The following is a 23,874-nucleotide window of genomic DNA, read 5'->3' on the forward strand; positions in this document are numbered from 1 at the left end:
TGCTCCCCACCTGCACCTCACACTCCCCTCCTGTTCCCAGGCTCCAGTGCTGGCTGAGGGAGAACACTGAACCCCGCAGACCCACGGAGTGGAGTCCACATCAGGGCACTCATGCAGGACCCTAACCTGATAAGGTGTTCTGCCTGGACTCGAGTCTTACAGACCCCTGACGGGGTTTCAAAGGGTCAGCACGAGGTCCATGCTGCAGGAGATGTCATTCTCCCACTCCCACCACTGCACTTTGACCCCATCTGAGGGTTGGGGCTCTGCTCCTGGTTTCTCTGCCGGACACTCTCCTCCTTGCCAGAACGGAGACTTGTTCTGAGCCTATGCCATCAGCTCGGCAGGAGCTCATGGTTCTCTGGTCCAGCCTGTCCTTCCTACGCCTGGACTACACCCAGAACCTCCCGGATTCTGCCCCCGCACGGCCTCAGGTGTGGTTTTCCTCTAGACATCGCCCAGGGCTGCCCCTCCCCAGATGGACCCCCCTGCCCCCAGTGCTGTCAGAAACCGCAATTGAGCCTGCTCTCTGAGTCCTGATCACTGAGTCCTGATGACCCTCACAGTGACCAGCATCTGTAGCGTACCTAACTAACGGATCCACCTACTTGTCTGCAAAGTAATCAACTGTTTGATGATTGATTACATAATACAGTAAGTAGCATTCCCTATTACACAAACATAAGGGAGACGAACGTAACACCCAACACTTGCCAGAAAATGCAGACTCTACCATCAATACTCATTCAGTAAATATTTACTCAGGTCCTGCTATGGGCCAGCCTGTTCTCAGTGTGGGGAGACTTTGACGAATGAGACAGAGAAGGTTCCTGCCGGAACGAGTTTACCCTCTACCTACCTATATTTCAGAACCTGAACGTATTTGTTCTATAAAACAATGGCTATAAAAATAGGGTGAATTTTAAATTTATCATTTAAAATGGGACACCTTTGAAGAGGAAGAGGGCGCTATTATTAGACTATGACAACAAGCATAAACCAGGACAAGCAAATCTGACAGAATTGTCACTATAAATACTAACCCATTCGATCACAACTGACCAGAGTCACACTGAACTAAAGCTAAACTCAGAAGCAAGAAAAGTGTTTTGACTTTCTTGCGTTTATACATCTCCTGTCAGTGAATGTTTTTTGGGGTTTTTTTGTTTTTTGTTTTTTGAGGAAGATTAGCCCTGAGCTAACTGCTGCAAATCCTCCTCTTTTTGCTGAGGAAGACTGGCCCTGAGCTAACACCCATGCCCATCTTCCTCTACTTTATATGTGGGATGCCTACCGCAGCATGGCTTTGCCAAATGGTGCCATGTCCTCACCCCGGATCCGAACCAGCGAACTCTGGGCCTCTGAAGCAGAACGTGCGCACTTAACCTTTGTGCCATCAGACTGACCCCAGTGAATGTAAGTATAGACAGACAGACATAGATAACTATATAGTATTACTAATATGCAGATTCCAAAAAGCAAAATGGTACTAAATAACATGGATTTCCAGCATCTGCTGAATTATACGTGAGCATCCTGCATTGGGCATTAGTGTAAATAAAATTTTGTCTTGATTTAGGAAACAGAACTTACCCCTGTAACTTGGAAATGTCACTCGTTTCAAAACTGGCATTCAGCCTTCTTCTTGTGACAGAGAACGCTGCGAGGCGGTCATAGCTAGAGGGGAGATGGGGGTTAGGTCTCCAAGTGTGTGGTGAGAGCAGGGTTTACAGTGTGATGGTGAGCGAGTTAAAGGAAGGACATAAAGGATGACGAGCTCCAACAACTCCAGCTTTATGATTTAGACCCGGTTTAACATATTCAGCTAAAACCCAAGTTAGAATGAGGGACTCTGTTCTGAGGATACACCAGATGCCTTCACGTCCGAGGCTTGAGCACACAGCCGCCGCGTCAGCCCTGGGACATGAGCTGTCCTCACTATGGACTTGGGAGTCTGTTGGGGACATCTTGATGACGACAGACCCCTACAGTCAACTCAAGGCCAGAGACTGTGAGGGTCAAGTCACAGCCCAGTTGTGGACCAACAACTGGGAAACCCATCAGACTCTGTGTGCCTGTCCCTGAACGCCAGTCCTAGCGTTGCAGGTGTCCCATCACTGGGACTCTGGCCATGACAACCATCATCAACACTCACTTTTCTTTTTTTTTCTTTTTTTTTTAAAGATTTCATTTTTTTCCTTTTTCTCCCCAAAGCCCCCCCCCCCCCCCCCGGTACATAGTTGTGTATTCTTCGTTGTGGGTTCTTCTAGTTGTGGCATGTGGGACGCTGCCTCAGCGTGGTCTGACGAGCAGTGCCATGTCCGCGCCCAGGATTCGAACTAACGAAACACTGGGCCGCCTGCAGCGGAGCGCGCGAACTTAACCACTCGGCCACGGGGCCAGCCCCAACACTCACTTTTCTTAACAATAAAATCTCTCTGCCTCATTGTCTTCCAGGTAGGTCCCATGTTGTATTCATTTTCATCCCTGTAGCAGCGAGTAGGATGCAACGGAGAATGAACATTGTTCATTCATAATATTCGTAACACTGTTGTTCAATAAGTTTGATGTGTTCCTAGCAATGGCATAATATAAATTAAAGAGTGCGACATAAGAAAAGCAATCAATGGCTGATGAATCGCACTGATATGTGGTAAAATCTGGACATACTCGCCTCCTAAAAGGCAGCCACAAAATGCAGTTTTTATGACAAATTTTCTTAAGAAGGAAATGACTATTCCTATTTTTAAATATGCCTAATAATTGTTTATTCTCTATTCTTTTTTTTTTTTATTTGAAGATTGGCACCTGAGCTAACAACTGTTGCCAATCTTCTTCTTTTTTTTTCTTTCTGCTTTTTCTCCCCAAATCCCCCCAGTACATAGTTGCATATTGTAGTTGTGGGTCCCTCTAGTTGTGGCATGGGGGACACTGCCTCAGCGTGGCCTGATGAGCAGTGCCATGTCCGCTCCCAGGATCCAAACTGGCGAAACCCTGAGCCTCCGCAGGGGAGCATGCGAACTTAACCACTCGGCCACGGGGTCGGCCCCCTATTCTCTATTCTAATGAAAAGGCAACAACAAAAGCCTCTGACAGAATTGTCAGTTCTGCAGCTAGAGGATAAAAAATTTCTAGTTTAGTGACATGACGGGCAGACCCAAAACTCCTGAGGTGGCTGCTCCCGGTCTGTGTGGAGACTCTCCCTGCATCACAAAGTTCACCTTCACACCTGTGCTGGGAGGGACTCTTCTGTGGACGGGGGGATGGGCGCACAAGTCACAGGGCGGGGAGCTGCGCCAGCGGATGTCGGCTGCCTCACTACCGAGCACCCGGAGACCATCGGATGTCTACCAGAACAGCCAATCAACATGGGTACTACCATTCACTCATCGACCATCTCTCCAGCAACATTTGCTGATCACCTACTCCATGCTGGTCACCTTCGGGAGGGGCGGGGACAAAGAGAACCGGAAAACCAGACCCTGCTCTTCCGGAGGTGCAATATCGCAGGGCCCAGGCTGACATGGAAGGTGGAGGAGGCATGTGCCGACAGAGTCGACAAACAAGACTGCTCCAGTCCTTACAGGTGGACAAGGCCAGGGAGGGCTCCAGGCGCTGCGCCAAGCACGGGAGGAAAGGCAGTCGCTTACTAAAAATCTCAAATCCTTTCTCAGTAGTGTGTCTTTACCTGCAGTTCACTTTTTCTGGAGAAGTTCCTGGTTGTGGAGAGAAACTTTCAGATTTCCACTCTCCTGTGTCCCAAAACAGGCATCGGATCCACTGGAAATGCACGGCATAATTCACTGACTTGGCCAAATATTTGTTCAGAGGTTTTCTGTCATAGTCAGCATCTAGTAAGGATAAATATCCCAAGTTGGTGTCTAAAAAGAGAAAAAAATAAATTAAGAAACACAAGCTAAAGTTTGCAAAAAGGCATTACTCATTCCAAATACAGATGGAGCAGAACACAGTGGGACAAGGAGTGGGAGCTGGGTGGGACCTGGGAGAGCAGGTGAGTGCCGGCCGCTTCTTCTCGCCAGCACTTAAACCCTGAACTAAATGCGTCCAGTCGAAGCTCTGGCGTGCTGGTTTTCATCTCAGGGCGAGAGAGGGGGGAGCAGAGTGTTGGGAACGCTTCCCTATGTCCTGAGTCCCTCCGGACATGCTGAACGGGTCACGCCACTGCCCTGGGGGCGCAAGAGAGTGGAGTCAGCTTCTCCACCTCCCACCCAGACCCCTTCCTTGCTTCTCCTCAGCTCCATCAGCCAGCCTGCCAAATATTTGCGTGTCCTATGTCTGCAGCCACCCTGGTGAGGACACAATAACCATGTGGTTTTAGCCTATCATTTTTGGATAATTTTTATGTTTAGAAGCAAAAATATTTAACATTACATCTATTTAAAATGTGTCCCTAAAGCTTTTTAATAAATGATGTTGGGACAACTAGATATTAGCCATTTGTAAAAATATGATATTAGATCCTTATCTCATGCCACATACAGTAAAAATCACCAACCAGAGATTTAAATGTAAAAGAGTGGAACTGTACAGATACTAAAAGAAAATATAAACATGAAGGACTTCTTTTATAAGCTGGGTATAAGGAAGGAATTCTAACATGACTCAAAATCTAGGAGTAATAAAAAAAAGTAATAAAAAAAGATAAATTTTGCCATTAAAAAAAAACTTTTGAAAGGCAAAAATCCCAATAAAAACAAAGCCAAAAAATTATATGAATCAAGAAAAACCAAACTCAGTGGAAAAATGGGTATATATGAACAGTTCACCAAAAAAAGGTAGATAATGGCCTTCAAACATATGAGAAATGCGCAATTCATAATATCAAATGCATATTAAAACTACTATTTCTCAATTTTCCAACTGGCAATATTCAAAAGCTTGAAAATATACTCGGTTGGCCAAGCTGTGGGGAACAGGCCCTCTCCCGCACAGCTGAAGGGGAATTTGCAATACTTCCCCACACTGCACACGCATCCCCCTTTGACCCAGAAATGCCATGGCTTGGAACGTACCTTGCAGATCACTCCTCGCCTGAGTACATTACAGTATCTGCACAAGCGTGCCCCGTGCGTACACGGGAGCTGGTTGAATAAACATGTGCAGTGGAGAGGCTGCAGCAGTAAGAAATAACCGGGGGATTGATGAATGAATATGTATGGAGTGATTTCCAGATGAATAATTTAAGTAAGAAAAGCACACCACAAAAGAATGTAAGAAACAGGAGAAATAAGAATGTGTGTGTGCGAATGTAGGCGTATTTTCCCAAAAAGAAACACATGCACGCACACGCAGTTATTGAATCTATATGCTGAACTGGCTTAGAAACAATGACATTTGGTGCATATATCTTCTATCCTAAATGCCATTCCCTATCAAGAAACTGAGGCTCGTGAAGAAATGCCTGGTTACAGGAAGGGCAGGCAAGGTGTGGATATGCCTGGGGTGCCCTGGTGTTCCCAAAGGCAAGGAAGCACCTGAAAACTCCTGACGTCATGTCAAAAATATTCAGGAAGCATCTTGAGGGAGCTCCCACTGGAACAATCTGAGCATCAAAAAGTAAAGTGATGTAGTGGGCTGGTCTCGTGGCATAGCGGTTAAGTCCATCCAGTGTGCTCTCCTTCAGTGGCCCAGGTTCACATGTTCAGATCCTGGGCGCAGACCTACACCACTTGAAAGCCATGCTGTGACAGTGACCCATATACAAAATAAAGGAAGACTGGCACAGATGTTAGCTCAGGGTGAACCTTTCTCAAGCCAAAAAAAAGAGGAAGATTGGCAACAGATGTTAGCTCAGAGCAAACCTTCCTCACCAAAAAAAAAAAAAATGACACTAAAATGATGGAAATGAACTAAATACACTGATTTTAAAAAATCTGTGCATTCATCAAGACAAGAAAGCAAGAGTGAGAGAGTGAGACAGGAGCTGTTCTTTACTGAAGAATGCCAGCTAAATTAGTGATGAAATCAGAAAATCACCATTGCAACCTGCGTTGCATCACGAGTGGAGGCCCAAACCACAGGGTTAAAGGTTCCAGGGAAAGGAGGTACCACCCAATTAACCACAAAGGGAAAATGTTCTATTACAATGGATAGATGGGTGGTTATCTCCTTAACCCAATTACGAGACTTGGCATCGCCTATGGGTTATCCACCAAACAGCCGGGAACTGAATTTAATCATGAGACAGGAAGGAGTCCAGAATATGAGACATTCAAAACATAACTGACTTGGGCTCATGAAAAAGTCAATGTCATGAAAAAAAGACATAAAATGGGGGAGATATTCTAGATTTTAAAAGGATCACAAGCACATGGCAATGAAGTGCACTGATGAATTTTGACTTAATTCTGAATCACAAATATAAAGAGCTATAGAAGGCACTGGGGGTCAACTGCAAAAATTTCACTGTGGACCGCAGAGCAGATAAGGGTCTTGAACTGACACTGATTCTTTTAGTGGAGTGGAGTCGAGTTAAGTAGGAGAATATCTTCCTTTTTCTGTGATGCATGTTGAAGGCTGGAGGGACGTGGTGTCTAAAACTTTCTCTCCAATGGCTCTCCCCAAAGAGCTGCACCCCCCCTTACACATGCACACACACACACACACACACAGATACAGCAAACGTGGCAAAACGCCAACAAGTGGCGAATCTAGATGAAACAGATGCAAGTGTTTGTGTTCATTTTTTCCCCACTTTTCTGTCAGTTTGAGATTTCTCACAATAAAATACTGTGGGAAAGGAAACATCAAATGCCAAATTTTTTAAATTGCCATTGATAATTTGAATTTGCTTAACAACAATGTTTGGTCTATTTTTAAAAGAAACAAATAGCAGTGAAGACTGGTTCTGAGAGGAAAATAATCATATCCCATAAAAACGTAGCATATGGAGAGGACGGGACAGCCCGTGCACCTGACTGTCAATGCTCCATGCTAAGGCCACAGTGTGCAGGCCCAGTCTGAAGCGTGTTTATAGTCCAGTGTGGATTCATTCAGCACTTTGAGCCTCAATTTCTTGCCCTTCAGAGGAGGACAGAGACTCAGAAGCCGAAGAAACCAGGGGCCACCCATTAGGGGGTGAGCCCAGAACCAATTCACACAGCCACCTCAGGGTGTAGGGGCATGCTCTGTGCCCACCACTGGTGTGCACTGACAGAGGGGTCCTGCAAGCTGCAGAGAGAGCCTCGGGATCACAGTCCCTGACACTGGGGGAGGCAGAGCAGCCAACAGGAGAGGCAACCTCAAGGTGCCATAGGAACAGCACAGGCAGATACGCCCTGGGGTCAAGGACAGTCCACCAGGAGAGGTGAAAGGAGAGTGTTGAAGGTGAGCAGAGGTCAGTAGGAGGTGAGGAAGGGGAGGCTCTGCAGGCACAGATGATGGAGCAGCACATGTAGCTTGGTGAGGAGGAGGAGTAGCCGAGAGGGAACTCAGCTCATGGGGACCACAAGAGGCCTGGCGATGGGCAGCCTGTCCCACACGGCTGCAGAACCAGCCGGGTCAGACTGCGTTCAGGTGTGTTCTTCCTCTGAAACAGCTTGACACTTTTGTCATGAACAAAATCAAGCCCCGCTCTGCAAACGTATCTCCTAGCAGGTGTTTTCCTTTCAGAGTGACAGGAGAGCTTGTCCACCAACCTTTCAGTGACACAGCAGGCACGTAAATGTGCACGATTTGCTCATCCCAGAAGTAGATCTGTTTCACAAGAAAATCAGAAGGAGTAGGTTTCTCAGAGAACCTAGGAGACAAAAGCAAAGCAACGATGTCTAGTTTTGTGTTGTTTTTTCCTCTCAAAGACTTTAATCAGACAATTTTGTGCCAACATCCTTTTCACTACAAGGAGGCCGACTGGGACTAAATGCTTATTCCACGGCACCCCTGAGTCTTTCAGTGAGAACTCCATGACACTTTCATTTCTCATTTCACTAAAAAATAAAAACTTCAGTACAAAACTAAAACCGTAACCAGCCCAGTTTGCAGGAGTAAACAGCACAGGCTCCAGGTGGTTGGAGAGGCATGCCCTGCAGCCCAGATGTGACCTCTTCCCGGGAAGGGTTAGTAGTCAGGAAGTGACAGACGGAGGAGAGCAAGCACAGGGTTGTGAGACTGAGAAACTGGTTGGAACCAATTCATCTTTTTTGTGTGGGACCTAAAGAATTAAGTTAAAATCCAAACTCTTCAAGCAAATAGTCATGTTTCGGACGCTCAATGGCTTTGCTCCTATGGTGGAATGAGAGTCGAGCCAACAAGTTTACACCGAACCCCGTGCTGAGTGCTGTGTGGCTATCTGCCCGCCTAGGATATACCTGGCTGACGTGCCCCCCAAAAAGCTGAAATCCTTCTCATGTGGCCGAAATAGGTGGGGACTCAGAGGAGAGAATACGCTCTCCAACAGAATCCTTTGCCCATCCGGACCTGCTACAAACTCTAAAAACTGCTGGTTTCCACTAGCGTTGTTACCGCATGATTCCAAAGAAGCTTTTCAACACTCATTTTCGTGTTCCTGTGTAACTCAGTCATAAAATGGGGCCTACCCAATTTCACAGGCTCAACCTCACCAAGAAAGATGACTCATTTATCAAGTCTCCTCAGAAATATCAGTTTGAACACAGTTTTTTCTTTTGGAAAAAATAAAAGAAATAAAAAATAAGAGAATTCTGGCCCAGGTCTACACTGTGAGAGAGAATTAGATTCCCAAACGAGGCCATCTGTGTTATCACTGACAATTCAGTTATTTCTCACTCCAATAAACTTAGTAGGCAGGAAGCCAATCTCAAAAAAAAAGAAGTAGGGAAGCTTATTCCCTCAACAGTAGACTATATAACATAATTTCTTTGGATAATTAGCCTCATGACTGCTTTAAAATGCAGTTTCATTCCCTAATCTTTTCATAAGACATTCGCAAGGGCGACGTCTCCTTCTACAGCCTGGTTACCACGGTAGCCACAACGCACCTTACCAGCAACATGACCGGGAAAGCTCTTGTAACAGGCTTAGAAAATTCTATTCTTATCTGTAGAGATTCCTGGGGGTCTTCAGAAGGCCCAGCGAACTGATGAAAATTCACTTTATCCCGAAGCAAAACAAATGTGCTGCTATTTCTCCTATTATCCTGTCATCAAATGAAAAACAAGTAAGGAAAATTCGCCTTTGGAAAAATAAGTGTGTTAAAAATCAGCCAGCGCAGCTGAAATGCAGCAGAGGTGACTGGCAAAGGCTCTCCTTACCGGGCCACCTTCCTCCCCAAACTCCAGGGTCACGGGTTTCCTCAGCCGGTGTCTGCTGAAGGGTCTTCTGCTGGAGCAGTTGTACAGAGAGAGGTGGAGGACTCTGCCCATCTGGGGAGACAAAGACCGCCTCAGAGAGGTGACAGCCAGCCGTCAATGTCAGTGAGAGAATCAGGAGACCATGTCTAGCGATGCTGCTGTTACAGTAGCAGAGATTATGGTCCTGATGTTGGGGATAACGCAGAAAAATACAGCTAGTTTTACCAATTAGAATGGCAGGATCTGGGGACAATGTAATGCCTCATTACTGCTACTCATTAAAATTAATAATTTTTGAAGTTTTTAAAAATATTTTTTAGTTTTTACCTTAAAAGCTCATACAGAAAGAAGTATCTGCCAATGTAGATACTCAGGAAGGCATATAGGAGAGTAAAGTGTAGCTGGCTATAATACCACGGCTCAGAGAAATCCTGTCTGGAGATGTCACACTTGAAATTTTTCGATGCACTGAGTACATACTGAGCAATTTAGTGCTCTACAGTTTTTTGCATAAAATCTTCCAAAGTCACTAAAATTCCCTGGTTGACATAATTCTAACTGGCTATATATGGATTAGCATAATTCATTTAAATAACTGGTGAACTGCACCCCTCTATTGAACATTTAGGTATATTTTTATTCGGGTTATCATAAATAATGTTGTTTTGAATAAATAAATAAAACAAAACATCTTCCTTTGAATAAATCTTTTCTCATTTCCATGGTGCAGATTTCTATAAGTGTAATGATGGGGTCCGGGTATTTGAAGCTCCTGGTGCCTGTGACAAAGTGCTTCTCACAAAGCTTACACAGTGGACACCCTGGCTCTCTCACTCACTACACTCCACAGAGGTCAGTCTTTTTAAAGAACTACACTTTTGTAAGTTAAAAAAGTCATTTTAATTTCTGTTTCTTTATTCCTTGTTAGTTTGAATTATTTTCATATGCTGATTGGCCATTTCTAGCTCCCTAAAAAAAAAAAGTAAATGCTTTATATGATGAGGATTTTTTTTTTCTCGGTGAGGAAGACTGGTCCTGAGCTAACATCTGTTGCCAATCTTCTTCTTTTTGCTTGAGGAAGATTGACCCTGAGCTAACATCTGTGCCAATCTTCCTCTATTTTGTATGGCTTAATGAGCAGTGTGTAGTTCCTTGCCTAGGATCCAAACCAGTGAACCCCAGGCTGCCAAAGCGGAGGGCACGAACTTAACCACTACACCACTGGGCTGGCCCCATGATGAGTATTTTTGACCAAAATAAGATGTGTATCATGAATTTGTACACTTATCCTCAAAAATTTATCAGGTGCCCAGATGAGCCAGGTACTGGAGCACACCTAGGGGTACAGAAAATACACACAATGCTGGCTCCCTGCCTTCCCAGCTCCTGGCGAATCTGGGATCATTCATGTGGTTTCCACATGCGGAAGTGAACCGATGTTCACAGGATCACCAAGTGAACACAGTCCTCCCGACTTCCCCATTCTCACACCCCCTCTGACTCTGGGCCCTTCTTCTGCCCAACCTCCCAGGGACCCAGCGGCCACCCTGGCTGGTCCAGCCTAGATGGATCTGTCATCTGAGCATGGAAGAAAAGAGGTAGGTTCCAGCAGGTCCACACTAGCCCCTTCTCGTTTCATTCGGGTTACTCTTCATTTGATTTCAGAACGAGTAAACCAGGAGGTTACTGACTGCAATGCCTGGCACAGTCGCTGTGCCGCATACTCTACCCCACTCAGGCCTTTGACTCCTTGACAATGGGTTACAATGGCCCCACAGGAACTACTCATGGGCCCAGTTACCCACACACCAGAGAAACCTAGTTTGGCTAAGATTCTCTGGAGAAACTGTGATCTTCCAGGATACGCAGAAATAGCAGCTCGTTCTAAGTGGCCCCTCTCTTGGAACTGAAAAACAGGTGCAATGTGCTCCCTGGTCCCTCTCTTCATCATCAAAGCACAATTACTGCACATGTGAGGTGATCATTAGAAGGGACCAGTCAGCTGTCGTGTTGTACCTCGCCAGCTCGTCCCCCTGGATACGGATTCTTCTTGAAGAGCATGAGCTGGCTAACGTAGCATGGGCTCTGCATTCCAGGCCCAGCAGGACTCTGCCCAGCCAGGTCTCCGGGTAAATGCACCTGGATGGGGCCCAGGCTCTGCACGGAGCTCTGTGGCTCATGATGAAGAAGCGTGAGGATCTCCATCTGCCCAGTGCTAATGTGGAGCTGACGCTCGCTGTTTGAAGACAGGCGGTCCTGAAACAGAGCAGGCAGAGTCCCACATGTAAAGTGCACTCGAGGAAGCCATCTTGAGTCCAGAACCAGGGAGAGGCGGAAAATAACTGAAAAGGTAGCCCTTCTTCTCAAGGTCGTTTGGATTCATTTCCTGAGCAAAGATTTGGGTATAAGGACGTGAATGCCAGAGAACAGTAAAGCACAACTGTCTCCTTTTGTTTCAACATTTTATTCATTTTGCAACAACTCCTATGCTCCTTGGGATCTCTTAGCCCACCCAAAGGGAGTCTGGATACCGTGATTATTTTAGTACCATATGGACTTGACCATAACTTTGAGTGCAGTGCCTTGGGGCCTAGGGCAGGGTGGGTGCTGGGTGTGCAGCAAATATTTCCAAATGTATTAATTGCTAATCATGGTTGCTATTACTAGGTTTAGACTGAGCATTTATCAACTCTCTAATTTCCCAAATATTATACTAACTATCAGTTAAATAAACCAGAAGGTCTGTGTGGGAGGAAAGATAAATGGGGAGGGGAGGAGAGACAAAAGGTGCCTATTAACTTCTGCCTCTTGAAAGCACTGGCGGTTTCCTATAGAGAAAAAACCCTGTGATCCCTGAGACAATTCCCATAGTTACCGTGGCAGAAATAAATGAAATAAATGTTGGTGGGTTTTTTTTTCAGCAGTTATATATCAGCAGGGCCGCTTTTTAAATTAATGCATGTTAGAAATCATTTGCATTACTTCACTTCCTTTCTCAAAGAACAGAAAGTGTCCTGAGAAGTGATGTTTCTAAGTCAAACACCATCCCAAACATCCCAAATGAAAACCAAAACCGAAAAAATAGAACAGAAGCAAAGTGTCGTTGAAACGTGATAATATTCATATTCCCATGAAACACTTAAAATTCAAAGTGAAACTTTCCAAATACCAAACTACCACCCAGAATAATAAACACAGCACCTCAGGAACCAATTATACTTTTGCTTTCTAGAAACAGCTGCAAATACAGGCTAACACCCTGGGGAAGGGAAACAGTTGCATTGTCACGAATGAAGAAAAAGTCTGACTTACTAACAATAAGTCCGAGATGACCTTAATTCCTTCGTCTTGTGGGTAGTCTGCATTCCTCGATTTTTCTCGGTCCGAGGCTTCTAAGACCCCGGAGACGAGAAGGATGAGCTCGAGCATCTGCTCTTTGTCCACCACAAACCTCCCCAAGAGGGGGCTTCGAGCCCGGAGCACCCGGGCATACTTGATGATGAGCACTGCGCTTGTGAAGCTTAACTATGTGAAAAGAAAAGATGTCAATGAAATGTTTCACGGCACATGACGCGTACACTCTTGCCTCCTTCATTACTACTGGAAATTAAAATCACTGAACTAGGGCTCAAGACAACTGGACGCAAGTCCAGGTCTGGCGTCTAGCCGATTACTGGCCAACTTCACAAGTAACAATTCACTTTTTGATATTGTTTTCTGACCCATAAAATGAGCAAAGAAAAATAAATGTTCTCTAACAGCCTTTATGCTAAGATGCTATTTAGTCTGAACCCCAACAACCACTTCACAGATCCCTTGATGAACTGGTCCCATCTCTCTCTGCAGCATCCTCTCCTCCCACTGCCTGTGGACATGCTGTTCCCAAGCCACAGACCCTTTTCCTCCTCCCAAATACTCTAGGCCTTTACCTGATACCATACAATCCCCTCTCTGCAATGCTCTCAGCCCTGTCCTTGCTAGCAAAATCTTACTTCTCTCTCTCTTTTTCTAACTAATATGGACATTTTCAAACATACATGGAAGTAGAGAGAACAGTGTAGTAGTACAATATGCCCATCACTCAGCTATAACAAGCATCCTTCAATGGCAATATTTTTTCTTCTATCATCCACTCAACATCTAAAAAAATATTTAACAGCAAGTCTCAGGTATTTCTATCAATGAACACTTTAGTATACACTGCTAATAGATAAGAACTCTTCCTAGACACATGGCCACAATGCCATCACCATGCAGAGCAGAATTAATGATTCTTTCCTACTTATCTTTTAAAAACAATTTCAAATGTCCACCAGACAAAATGGGCTGCACCGATGCCTGTGTTTCTGCAGAATTTTGTCATTCTCCTAATGAGAGGACTTGGCCCATTATTGAAGTCTATCTGTTTCCACATCTAGCTTCATCCATCAGTGCCCGAGAGCCGGGACTAAAGCTTTTCCTTCTTTGTGCCTCAGCAGCTCCTAGAATTGCTAAATAAATGCATATCCAATGAGCTGAAATTAAGATTCTACTTTGTGATAGTCATGCTTATTTAAGCAAAATATGCCTTAGAAATTCTTCCTAAAATCAAACTCTTTCATCAATAATAAAATTAAACTAGTCTGGAAATACATTGAAACTACTATTAAATGCCCCATATATCCAGATGGCATCATCAAAATAGACTCAAAATAGAAAGAACAATCTTTTATGTAAACTAAAACAATTGCAATAAAGAACACATCATGTTCTTTAAAACCACATGTTAAAGAAACCCCAGTGTGGTTTTTATTTTTTTTGAGGAAGATTAGCCCTGAGCTAACATCTGCCACCAGTCCACTCCTTTATGCTGAGGAAGCCTGGCACTGAGCTGACATCCATGCCCATCTTCCTCTATTTTATGTGGGACGTCTACCACAGAACGGCTTGCCAAGCGGTGCCATGTCTGCACCCTGGATTTGAACCAGCGAATCCCGGGCCACCGAAGCAGAACCGTGAGAACTTAACCGCTGTGCCACTGGCCCTGGCCCCCTGGTGTGGTTTTTATACTGGCCATTTTTTTAACAAAAAATATCAGAAATGGTTACTTTGGGAATGATAATCATGTTCAGTTTTCTCCACCACTCTGAGCTAAGAACTGTGGGCAGCTCCTGGGTGCACAGAGGGCAAGAGAGGGGCCTGTGCAGAGATGTTTGGTTTCCACCAGATTCATCTCCCTGACCCTCGTGCAGGGTCATTTTGGGAAGTCATTCCATTTCCCAGGCCTCTGGGATCCAAGTGTGGCCTTGAGTTGGGTTCTCACTAAGGGATGAGAGGAGAGTGAGGTACGGTGCCTCCAAGTAAGATCATCAAGTGGCGCAGCTTCTCCATGCCCTACTTGCTGATGTAGGAAGCCAGAGTGGAGGTGCTGGTGGCAGGAGATGAAAGGAGCTGGCATCCTTGAATCACCACGGGAAGACCACCTGGTCAACACATGCCAAGGAATGTGTGTGGAGGGGGAATAGACTTCCATTGGGTTAAGTCATTGAGATTTCAGGGCTTATCTGTTACAGCTGTGAACACTTCTTTACCGAATACAGCTTGTGACCTTAGCAGGCTAAGCAGTCTAGATTTGGAAGACAGGTGTGCAAGAAATAATTACAAATCAAACTATAACAAAGTATACTCCAATTGTGCTATAACAAAGTCATGCACAAATTTGTCCAGAATAAAACAAACTCTGCCTTCAGGACTCTGAAGATTTCATGGAGAAGGTGAGAAGCTGGTATGTGAATCTAGCCTAGAGGAGAAAATACTGCTTTCCCAGGGGAAGGGGGCAGGATCATTGCAGGTTAAGGGAAAACACACTATTCCAGGGATGTAAGGAACATCCAGTGACTGGAACTTGGAGGGTGGATACCCGGAGAGATGTGCAAGGTGAAGGGCAGAGAGTAAGTTGGAGCCACATAATGTCCTGGCATGAGATGTGGTAGAACTGGGTTTTATCCTGAAAGTACTGGGAAGCCATCAACGTTTTAAGGCAAATGAGCGACATGAGCTGAGGTGTTTTTATGAAGATAGCTCTGGCACAAGTATGAGACTGTGTTGCCACAGGAAGGTCAGCCCTCCTATCCAGTATCTTGGTCACTGTAGTTGAGCAATTCAAGATGATGACGCTGTGACTCAGGCAGGAGGGATGGGAAGAAGTGACAGCGTCATCCGTATCATTCATTCATTCATTCATTCCCCACCTGTCTTCTGAGCTGCACTAGTGTCACGGCTGTAGTCATGGTGAATGGGAATGAAAGGTCCCGCCATCGTGGGATTTATGCTCCAGCGAGGGCAGTGAGGCAGCAGACAAATGAATAAGACAGCTGGCGACTGTGAAAGTCCTGAGGGAGGAGAATCAGGCAAGAGGAGGAGGGTGACTTCAGGTTGAAGATCAAGGAGGACTTCTCCAGGGATGTGACATGTGAGCGGAGAACTCGAATGAAAGCTCTCTGTTGTTCAGGGCCAAGGACAGGGCATGGAGCAACTGCACGGGCCCTGAGCTAAACACACCTGATGGGTGGTTAGGGGAGAAAAACTAAGAGAGGAGAAGGGAAAGGTCAGAAGGAGTGGAACAGCTCAGGCGAGGTGTCTAGATCTGATTACATGGTAACGAGAGTCACACAGAGCTTTAAAGAAGGGGAGTGGCATTCACTGATTCAGGCTGTTAAAATGATCCTTTGGCTGCTGTGTGTGGAGAAAGCAGTATGGTGACAGGAGAGGAAGCAGACAGAACAGTCAGAGACTGTCAGCCAGCGTGAGAAGTGACGTTTGCTTAGATTAGAGTGGGAAGTAGTGGCAATGAGAGAGGTAGGAAAATTCTAGGCATGTTTCTGAGGAAGAACTGACAAGACTTAACTACAACTGATGGATGAGGAACAGGGGGGAGTCTTTGACGGCACCTGGGGTTTTGACTTGAGATTGGGGGTGGAAGGTGCTGCTCTCTCTGGAACGGGGAAAGCAGGATGAGTGGGGCAGGAAGGAGACGGGGCGAGGAGTGGAGGAAGGAGCTCTGTTGCCCACCCTGGTTGTGAGGTGCACACCCATGGCCATGTGGAAATGGTAGGCAGTTATGTGGATGAGTCTGGAGCTCTTGGGAGAAGGTTGGGTTGGAGATATAAAGTGCAGAGTCATCATCACCTGGATTTAATGTAGAAGGATGTGATGAGAACCCCCCAGGGAGAAAGTGGAGACAGAGAAGTGTCTGGGGTTCAGAACACAACCCTGAGGCACCGAACAAGTAAAGTAGACAGGGAGGAGCCAACAGTGGCCAAAGAGACTGTGCCCAAAAGGAGGTGCGCTTCCCACAGAACGTCCCTGACAGAGAAGAAAATCAAGCAAGGAGGGCATGCATGGATTTGGCAGCACCAAGGTTTTCAGGCACTTGCACAGAGCTGTTTCGCTGTTGAAGTGGAGATGGCAGCCAGATTTTGGTAGCTTAAAAATCCACGAGTGACAGCAAGTAGAGACCACAGCAAGGCAGAACTCACTTTCAACATGTTCTGCTGTAAGGAGGAGCATGGAAATGACGTGGTGGCTGGGAGACAGTATAATTGCACCAGAGGCACTTTTTTTTGGTGAGGAAGATTAGCCCTGAGCTAACCTTTGGGACAATATTCCTCTATTTTTTGTATGTGGGATGCCTCCACAGCACGGCTGACGAGTGGAGTGGGTCTGCACCTGGGATCCAAACCCGTGAACCTGGGCTGCTGTAGCAGAGCACGTGGAACTTCAACCACCCGGCCATGGCGCGGCCCCAGGTGGACTTTTTTTTTTAAGTAAGTGAGACTCTAAGCACATTCGGGACCATCCAGCAGAGAAGGAGAAATGGAAAAAGCAGTAAAGTAAAGGTGATAAATCCCAGAGAAGGCAAAAGGGGAGGCAGGACTGTCAACTGAAGCCACACGGGGCCCTGAACAACTCCAGGGGGTGTCAGTCCCAAGATTGACACGAGGGGCCATGACGTGGCCCTAGATGGGATTCTGAGCACAAAAACGGGGTGAGCCCCTAATGGGAGTAGGGACATCCATGCCATGGTGACCAAGGGGGGCCTGGAAGACAGGCCAGGCCGTGACTGGATTTGCAGGGTGGTGGAGACAGGGATTCTATGGGCTCTCTTCTCACCTGCCAACGTCAGTGCAGTGAGGACCTCAGCGAGAGCGGGGAGAGGGTGCTGGAGATTTGAGAGAAAGAGAAGTGGCGAGGATGGGAAAACCCAACACCGCAGATTAATAATAAATAACAACCTCCTTCCCCAAAGTATGTGTGGCATGGATAACGCTGGTTTTAATCCACTTCTATTTCGGGTTTTCAAATTTCTATATTAAGAGAGAAGGTTTTTTTTTTCTATTATACAATCTCTATTCCAGAAGACACTGATGTTTCTATTACTAGGATAATGAAGCCCAAATTTCATGATTGTTCTGTTTGGGTTTTTTTTAAAGTAATTTTATTGGGATTGTAATGGTTTATAACATTGTATAATTTCAGGTGTACATTATTTTTTATCAATTCCTGAATACCCTTCATCGTGCTCACCCCCAGGAGTCTAATTTTTATCCATCACCATACACATGTGCCTCTTTGTCCCTTTCACCTATCCCCTAAGCCTCTTCCCCTCTGGTAACCACTAATCTGTTCTCTTTATCCATGTATTTGTTATCTACCACATATGAGTGAAATCATGCAGTGTTTGTCTTTCTGTCTCTGGCTATTTCACTTAACATCACACTCTCCAGGTCCATCCATGTTGTTGCAAATCAAAACTATAATGAGATATCACCTTATACCAGTCAGAATGGCTCTAATCACCAAGACAAAAACCAACAAATGTTGGAGAGGATGTGGAGAAAAGGGAATGCTCATATACTGCTGGTGGGAATGCAAACTGGTGCAGCCACTATGGAGATCAGTATGGAGATTTCTCAAAAAATTAAAAATAGAAATACCATACGATCCAGCTATTCCACTACTGGGTGTTTATCCAAAGAACTTGAAGTCAACAATTCAAAGAGATATATGCACCCCTATGTTCACTGCAGCACAATTCACAATAGCCAGGAGGTGGAAACAACCCAAGTGCCCTTCTACACATGAATGGATAAAGAGGATGTGGTGTATATATATACACGTATACACACACACACAATGGAATACTACTCAGCCATAAAAAAGGACAAAATTGTCCAATTTGCAACAACATGGATGGACCTGGAAGCAAGAAGTTTTTCACCAATGATTTGAGGTGGGCAATGCTATTCAAATAAATTCTTAGGGAAAGTCATGCTTCTAATTTAAGTGTCAAAAATAACTCTACCCAGTATATTCTTGAAGAACTGATCAAGGTCCTCATACTTATGTGAAAAAGTAGGAAAACACACCTGGAAAGAAATAGCACTCACCTTGTTAGGGAAGTGTATGAGGTCCCTCAACATAAGAACAGAATCATTCATTTCTTCCTGACCAGGAGAAACAAGCGAACAGACGAACAAACAAAAAAAAAAAAGGAGAGGGAAGAGGCATTAGGTCATCTGGTCTAAAGCTGCACAATTCAGGTTGCTGATGTAGAAACAGAGCAGATCCATGTTTGAGCTAAGAGACCAGGAGATGCCAACATTCTTTGGAGAGACCACCACCTTGCTCCCACGTTTTTCCTCCTAGTGACCAAGTGCAGCATCTCCCCTCTGGGTGTCCGCTGTCCCCCCTGCCCAGGAAAGCACCATGAGGGAAGAGCAACTAGGGAGACAGCGCCCAGTGAAACTTTGGAGAAGCATAAGAGAGAAAGATGGAGGAGGAAAATATATTAGTTCAAGTGAAAGTGTCATGATTACCATGAAATAAGGTGTATTCTTAGATGCGAACATTCTTAGTGACAATGATATGACAGGAGTTGCAGAAACACTGTCAGCCAGGACAGTAACATGAATATATGGTCATTTCCTTAAAGTTGCACATAATCATCAACTTAATTCTCTGGTATATGATTGCCGACAAAACAAAATCAGATTAGATTCACATAATTTTTACTTACAGAATTATCAGTAGTAATGATCGGCTTATATCAGTCTTTCTTTTATAAACCGGCAGCATTCATTTGTGTGGCACATGAGCAGGCAAGAGAGGCCACAGCCATGCATCAGAGCCACGCTGCCTGGTGCCCCTGGTCTCGTTGTTTGACTGTGTTTCATAAGCAGGACTACTTGCTGGTGAGCCAACCAGTCATAGGCCCTTCTACACTGAAACAGACTTACACACACTGAACTCGCCCTGCTCTGGGCCATACCTGATCTGCGAAAGCTAATCTGCACACTGAAGAAATTAATGCATCCTGTATTCGTGACCACTGGCCACACGAGGGACTTCTGTCCTCCTTAGCCCAGCGACTCAGCACCCTGGTGATCATGGTGACATAATTCCTGATTTCCGTGTAACTCCCCATCAGCTGCAGAGTAGACAGGGTTTTCAGGCTGGAATTATATCTGAAAGAAACAGAAGAGTTATCCCAATTGTTCCAACACACTGCAAAACTCTTCAGCCTGCCTACCTAGAGCAGAATGGCATTTGTTATAGAAACACTTCTTGGGTGGGTCAGAGCAGAAACAGAATGACTCAAAGGAGAGTTGTCTGTGCTGGGGTAATTCTAAAAAGACATAGTGAGGCATAATATCAAGATTTTATAAAACACCTTTATCAGAAATGAAATAGGTACAAGATGCCAAAAAGAATGATACAGAAATATCCTGGTAAATGAAGGAATATGGTGCATAGCTAGACAAAGACACCACATGGCTGGAGCTGGTTGTAGGTTCACGAGCATCCTAATAAGTAGAGTCAGCAGTTAGTACCCAAACCCACAGTGGAGTGGACACTGGCACAGTACTCGGATGACACACCATGGCCAAGTGGGGTCTAGCCCAGTGGGGTCTATCACACAAGAGTGATTCAAGAACGAAAATCAATCAACGTAATATACCATATTAATAGACTAAAGGACAAATCTATTGATCATCTCAATAGATCTAGCAAAATTATATGACAAAATCCAACACCCTTTCATGATAAAACACCCAAAAAACTAGGAATACAAGGGAACTTCTTCAACCTCACAAAGGACATGTACAGCAAACCTATAGCTAACATTACACTGAATGCTTTCACATCTAGACTAGAAACAAGACCAGAATTTCCATGTTTGCCACGTCTATTTATCACTGAACTGGAGGTTCTAGGCAGGGCAATTAAACAAGAAAAAGAAATAAAAGATATCCAGGTTGGAAAGCAAGAAGTAAAACTCTATTCGCAGATGACACGATTTTATGCACAGAAAATCCCAAGGGGTGCACTAAAAAACTGTTAGAACTAATAAATGAGTTCAGCAAGGTTGTAGGATAAAGATCAATGTATAAAAACCAACTGTATATCTATATGCTAGCAAGAAAAATTAAAAAAAAAGAAGGAAACAATTCCATTTACAATAGCATTCAAAAGAATAAAATACTTATGATTAAATTTAACAAAAAAGTTCAGCACTTATGCACTGGAAACTATAAAACATCGCTGAAAGAAATTAAAGGCTAAATAAATGGAAAAACTTTGTTCAAGTGTTGGAAGACTTCATATTGTCGAGATGGTAGTACCTCCCAAAGCGATGTGACAGTTCCTCAAAATGCTAAACATGGAAATACCACATGACCCAGCAATTCCACTCCTAGGTATATACTCAAGAAAAAGGAAAACGTATGTCTACACCTCTGTTCATAACAGTGTTATTTCTTTTTATTTTTATTTTCAGGAAGATTAGCCCTGAGCTAACATCTGCTGCCAATCCTCCTCTTTTTGCTGAGGAAGGCTGGCCCTGAGCTAATATCTGTGCCCATCTTCCTCTACTTTATATGTGGGACGGCTACCACAGCATGGCTTGCCAAGCGGTGCCATGTTCGCACTCAGGATCCGAACTGGCGAACCCTGGGCCGCCAAAGTGGAACATGCGCACTTAACCTCTGCACCACAAGGCTGGCCCCTATAACAGCATTATTTCTAATAGCCAAAAGTGAAAACATGCCACATTCCCATCAACTGATGCATGGATAAACAAAATGTGGCATATCCATAATAAAATATTATCTAGCCATAAAAAGGAATGCAGTGCTGACACAGGTAACAACACGGTGAACCTCCAAAATGTTACACGAAGTAAACAAAGCCAGTCATAGACGACCACACAAGGTGTCACCTATCTGCATACAGTGTCCAGAGTCAATAAATCTGTGCATAGAAAGCAGACTAGCGGTTGTCTGGGGCTGGGAGTTGGGGGTAAGGGAGGCAACTACTAATGAGTACAAGGTGTTGGGGGAAAGATAGAAATGTTCTAAACCTCGGTCATGATGACGGTTGCACAGCTCTGTAAGTGTGGAACTGTACACTTTAAATAGCTGAACTCTATGGTGTGTAAATGATGTCTCAATAAAACCATTTGAAAAACAGAAGAAAGTGCTCTCCAGGCTCCGAGGCACGTGCACAGACAGCATTCGGATCTGAGTTAGGATTGTCACGGCAGAGCTCTGGCTATTTCTTTTGCCCATCCTGAGAAGATGAGTTTCCTGGAGCCACTATTTACTCCAGCTCGTTGCCGACTTGGGGGAAGGCCATCTCCCAGGGCACAGGGACCTGCACTAGAGTGACTGCGCAGCGTTACTCACACGTCCTCGCCGGGGCAGTGATTCCCTTGGAAACGGGGCAGCACAGTCACTGCCACAGTGCAGGGCTGTACCTGGGAGCCTTCACCGTCTGTGATCTCCGTGGACACCATGACTGAAATGGAACATGACAGAGGAGGGTCAGCCTGGACAATGGCCACAGGGATGTTTCTGCGCATGCCGACAGCAACTGAATGATGGAAGATGGGCTCAGTGCTGGCTCAGGAGGAGATGAAATTGCAAGCTAGCTTCCCTCTCCAGTTGCTGACACTGTGGCCATCAACAATTCAATAATCAGAATCTTTGTCGGGCTGATCTATGTGCCTAGGATGGTGATAGGTGCTCCAGGGGGTACCAAAATAAGGCAAGGAGAAGGAACTGAACTTGAGGCCCTTCCATCCTTCTGGGGAGGCCCAACGTTCCAACATAAAGCACAGCACAGGGCAGTGAGTGCCAGAGAGACAGGGAATACAGGAGTGCTGACAAGAGCGGAGAAGCAGAAGTGACCACCGTGCACCGGAGGAGTTAGGAAATGATTCATTCATTCACATGCTGTCCCACACTATTCATTTGACCTGCAAGCATCGTGCATCTGCAGCAGTAGAAGAGGCCACAGGTGAACAGGACTGGTCCCTGCCTCAAGTATCTCCCTGACTGTTCAGGGTTACAGACATGTCAAAAATGTGATGACTGCTGAAACAGAGGTAAAAGTGGGGGCCGTGGGAAGCCCAGAGAGAAACACCAACTCCAGGATGGACGGTCGAGGGGTGGGGTAATATTTTAAACAGCTCCTAAGTGATATACAGAAATATGACAGGTCTAGAAAAAGCTGAAGAAGAATTCTGACTGAGGGGAAGTTTGTGTGAAGGAGCATGGCAGGACATGGCCTTTTTGGGGACTCTAGAACTCCTTCCTGTGACATGGGCGCTGGTTTGTGGTGAGGAGACCTGTAGATGACGGCCAATGGTGAAGGGCCACAGGTCCAGTTGTGTGAACCACCCAGGAAAAGCAAAACACAGATGCATCCTCTGTCTCTGTAAAGCATGCTCAACTTGAAGCACAAGGCCAAGGATTTGGGATGTAATTTTGTAGGTCGGTTCTTCCCAAGATGTGGTCCATGAACGCTCACGTCCCAATTGCCAATACAGGCAAATTCTGGGCTCCACCGTCTCCCCAGGATTCTGAATCAGTAGACGTTGTGTGGGCTCCAATCTTAACTGCAAAAAAAGCTGCAACTTTACAAAGTACTCCAGTGATTCCACTGCAGATAACAGTGGGTCCTCTGAATTGAGATTGAGAATGTAAGAGAAGGAGAAGAGTTCAGGCAAGACTCAAATCTGACACCTCAGGTTGGAGCTGTCCATGTAAACTTCATGAAAGAGATGGGACAAGATATGATTAAGTATCCATTAAAATATATTTATTTTGCTTATATTTACCCTCTTCTAAATCTTGAATTCAGATATTCATAGAAGTTGACCATTTTGATCTTGACGATTACAACTCATTGTGGACTCATTTGGAACGATCTGAGTGACGTCACTCACCCTGACACTGCTGTGTGACTGTGGCCTGAAATTTGGTTCTACAAGTTTATTCTAAGAAATCCTTTCTTCCAATACAGAGCTGAAGCCCTGCCCTAAGGTCCTTCTATTTGGATGTCCACCCAGCCCTGTGGTCTGCAGATCCTGTGGACAGGGGTCACACACGCCCCTGCAGGCTGAAGTTTGGCAAGGGCCCTCCCTGGTCTGAATAGAAGCGGCTGCCTCGAGAAGGATACCCTCGTGGTTTTGGCTTCCTCCCCTCTAAGGGTGAGTCCTTTCTGACCCAGCTCTCAGGACAGAGCTGCATGTCCAACACCAAGA

The 23,874-nt window shown here is 45.3% G+C and overlaps 1 protein-coding gene across 1 annotated transcript in view; it reads right to left on the reverse strand.

Moving 5' to 3' along the window:
* The window catches only part of PKD1L1 (polycystin 1 like 1, transient receptor potential channel interacting), a 116,145-nt gene that overhangs the window by 44,641 nt on the left and 47,630 nt on the right, over positions 1-23,874 (reverse strand). Inside the window, exons 19-28 of the mRNA XM_070615563.1 lie at positions 22,013-22,124; positions 19,597-19,792; positions 18,716-18,772; positions 12,600-12,812; positions 11,304-11,543; positions 9,249-9,359; positions 8,976-9,133; positions 7,659-7,759; positions 3,689-3,881; positions 1,594-1,677 (exon numbers count right to left, since the gene is read on the reverse strand). Of these exons, the coding sequence (XP_070471664.1) occupies positions 1,594-1,677; positions 3,689-3,881; positions 7,659-7,759; positions 8,976-9,133; positions 9,249-9,359; positions 11,304-11,543; positions 12,600-12,812; positions 18,716-18,772; positions 19,597-19,792; positions 22,013-22,124 (1,465 nt within the window). The remainder of the gene's footprint in view (positions 1-1,593; positions 1,678-3,688; positions 3,882-7,658; positions 7,760-8,975; positions 9,134-9,248; positions 9,360-11,303; positions 11,544-12,599; positions 12,813-18,715; positions 18,773-19,596; positions 19,793-22,012; positions 22,125-23,874) is intronic.

Source organism: Equus przewalskii, chromosome 4, assembly GCF_037783145.1.
Source record: "Equus przewalskii isolate Varuska chromosome 4, EquPr2, whole genome shotgun sequence".
NCBI classification, from domain to species: Eukaryota; Metazoa; Chordata; class Mammalia; order Perissodactyla; family Equidae; genus Equus; species Equus przewalskii.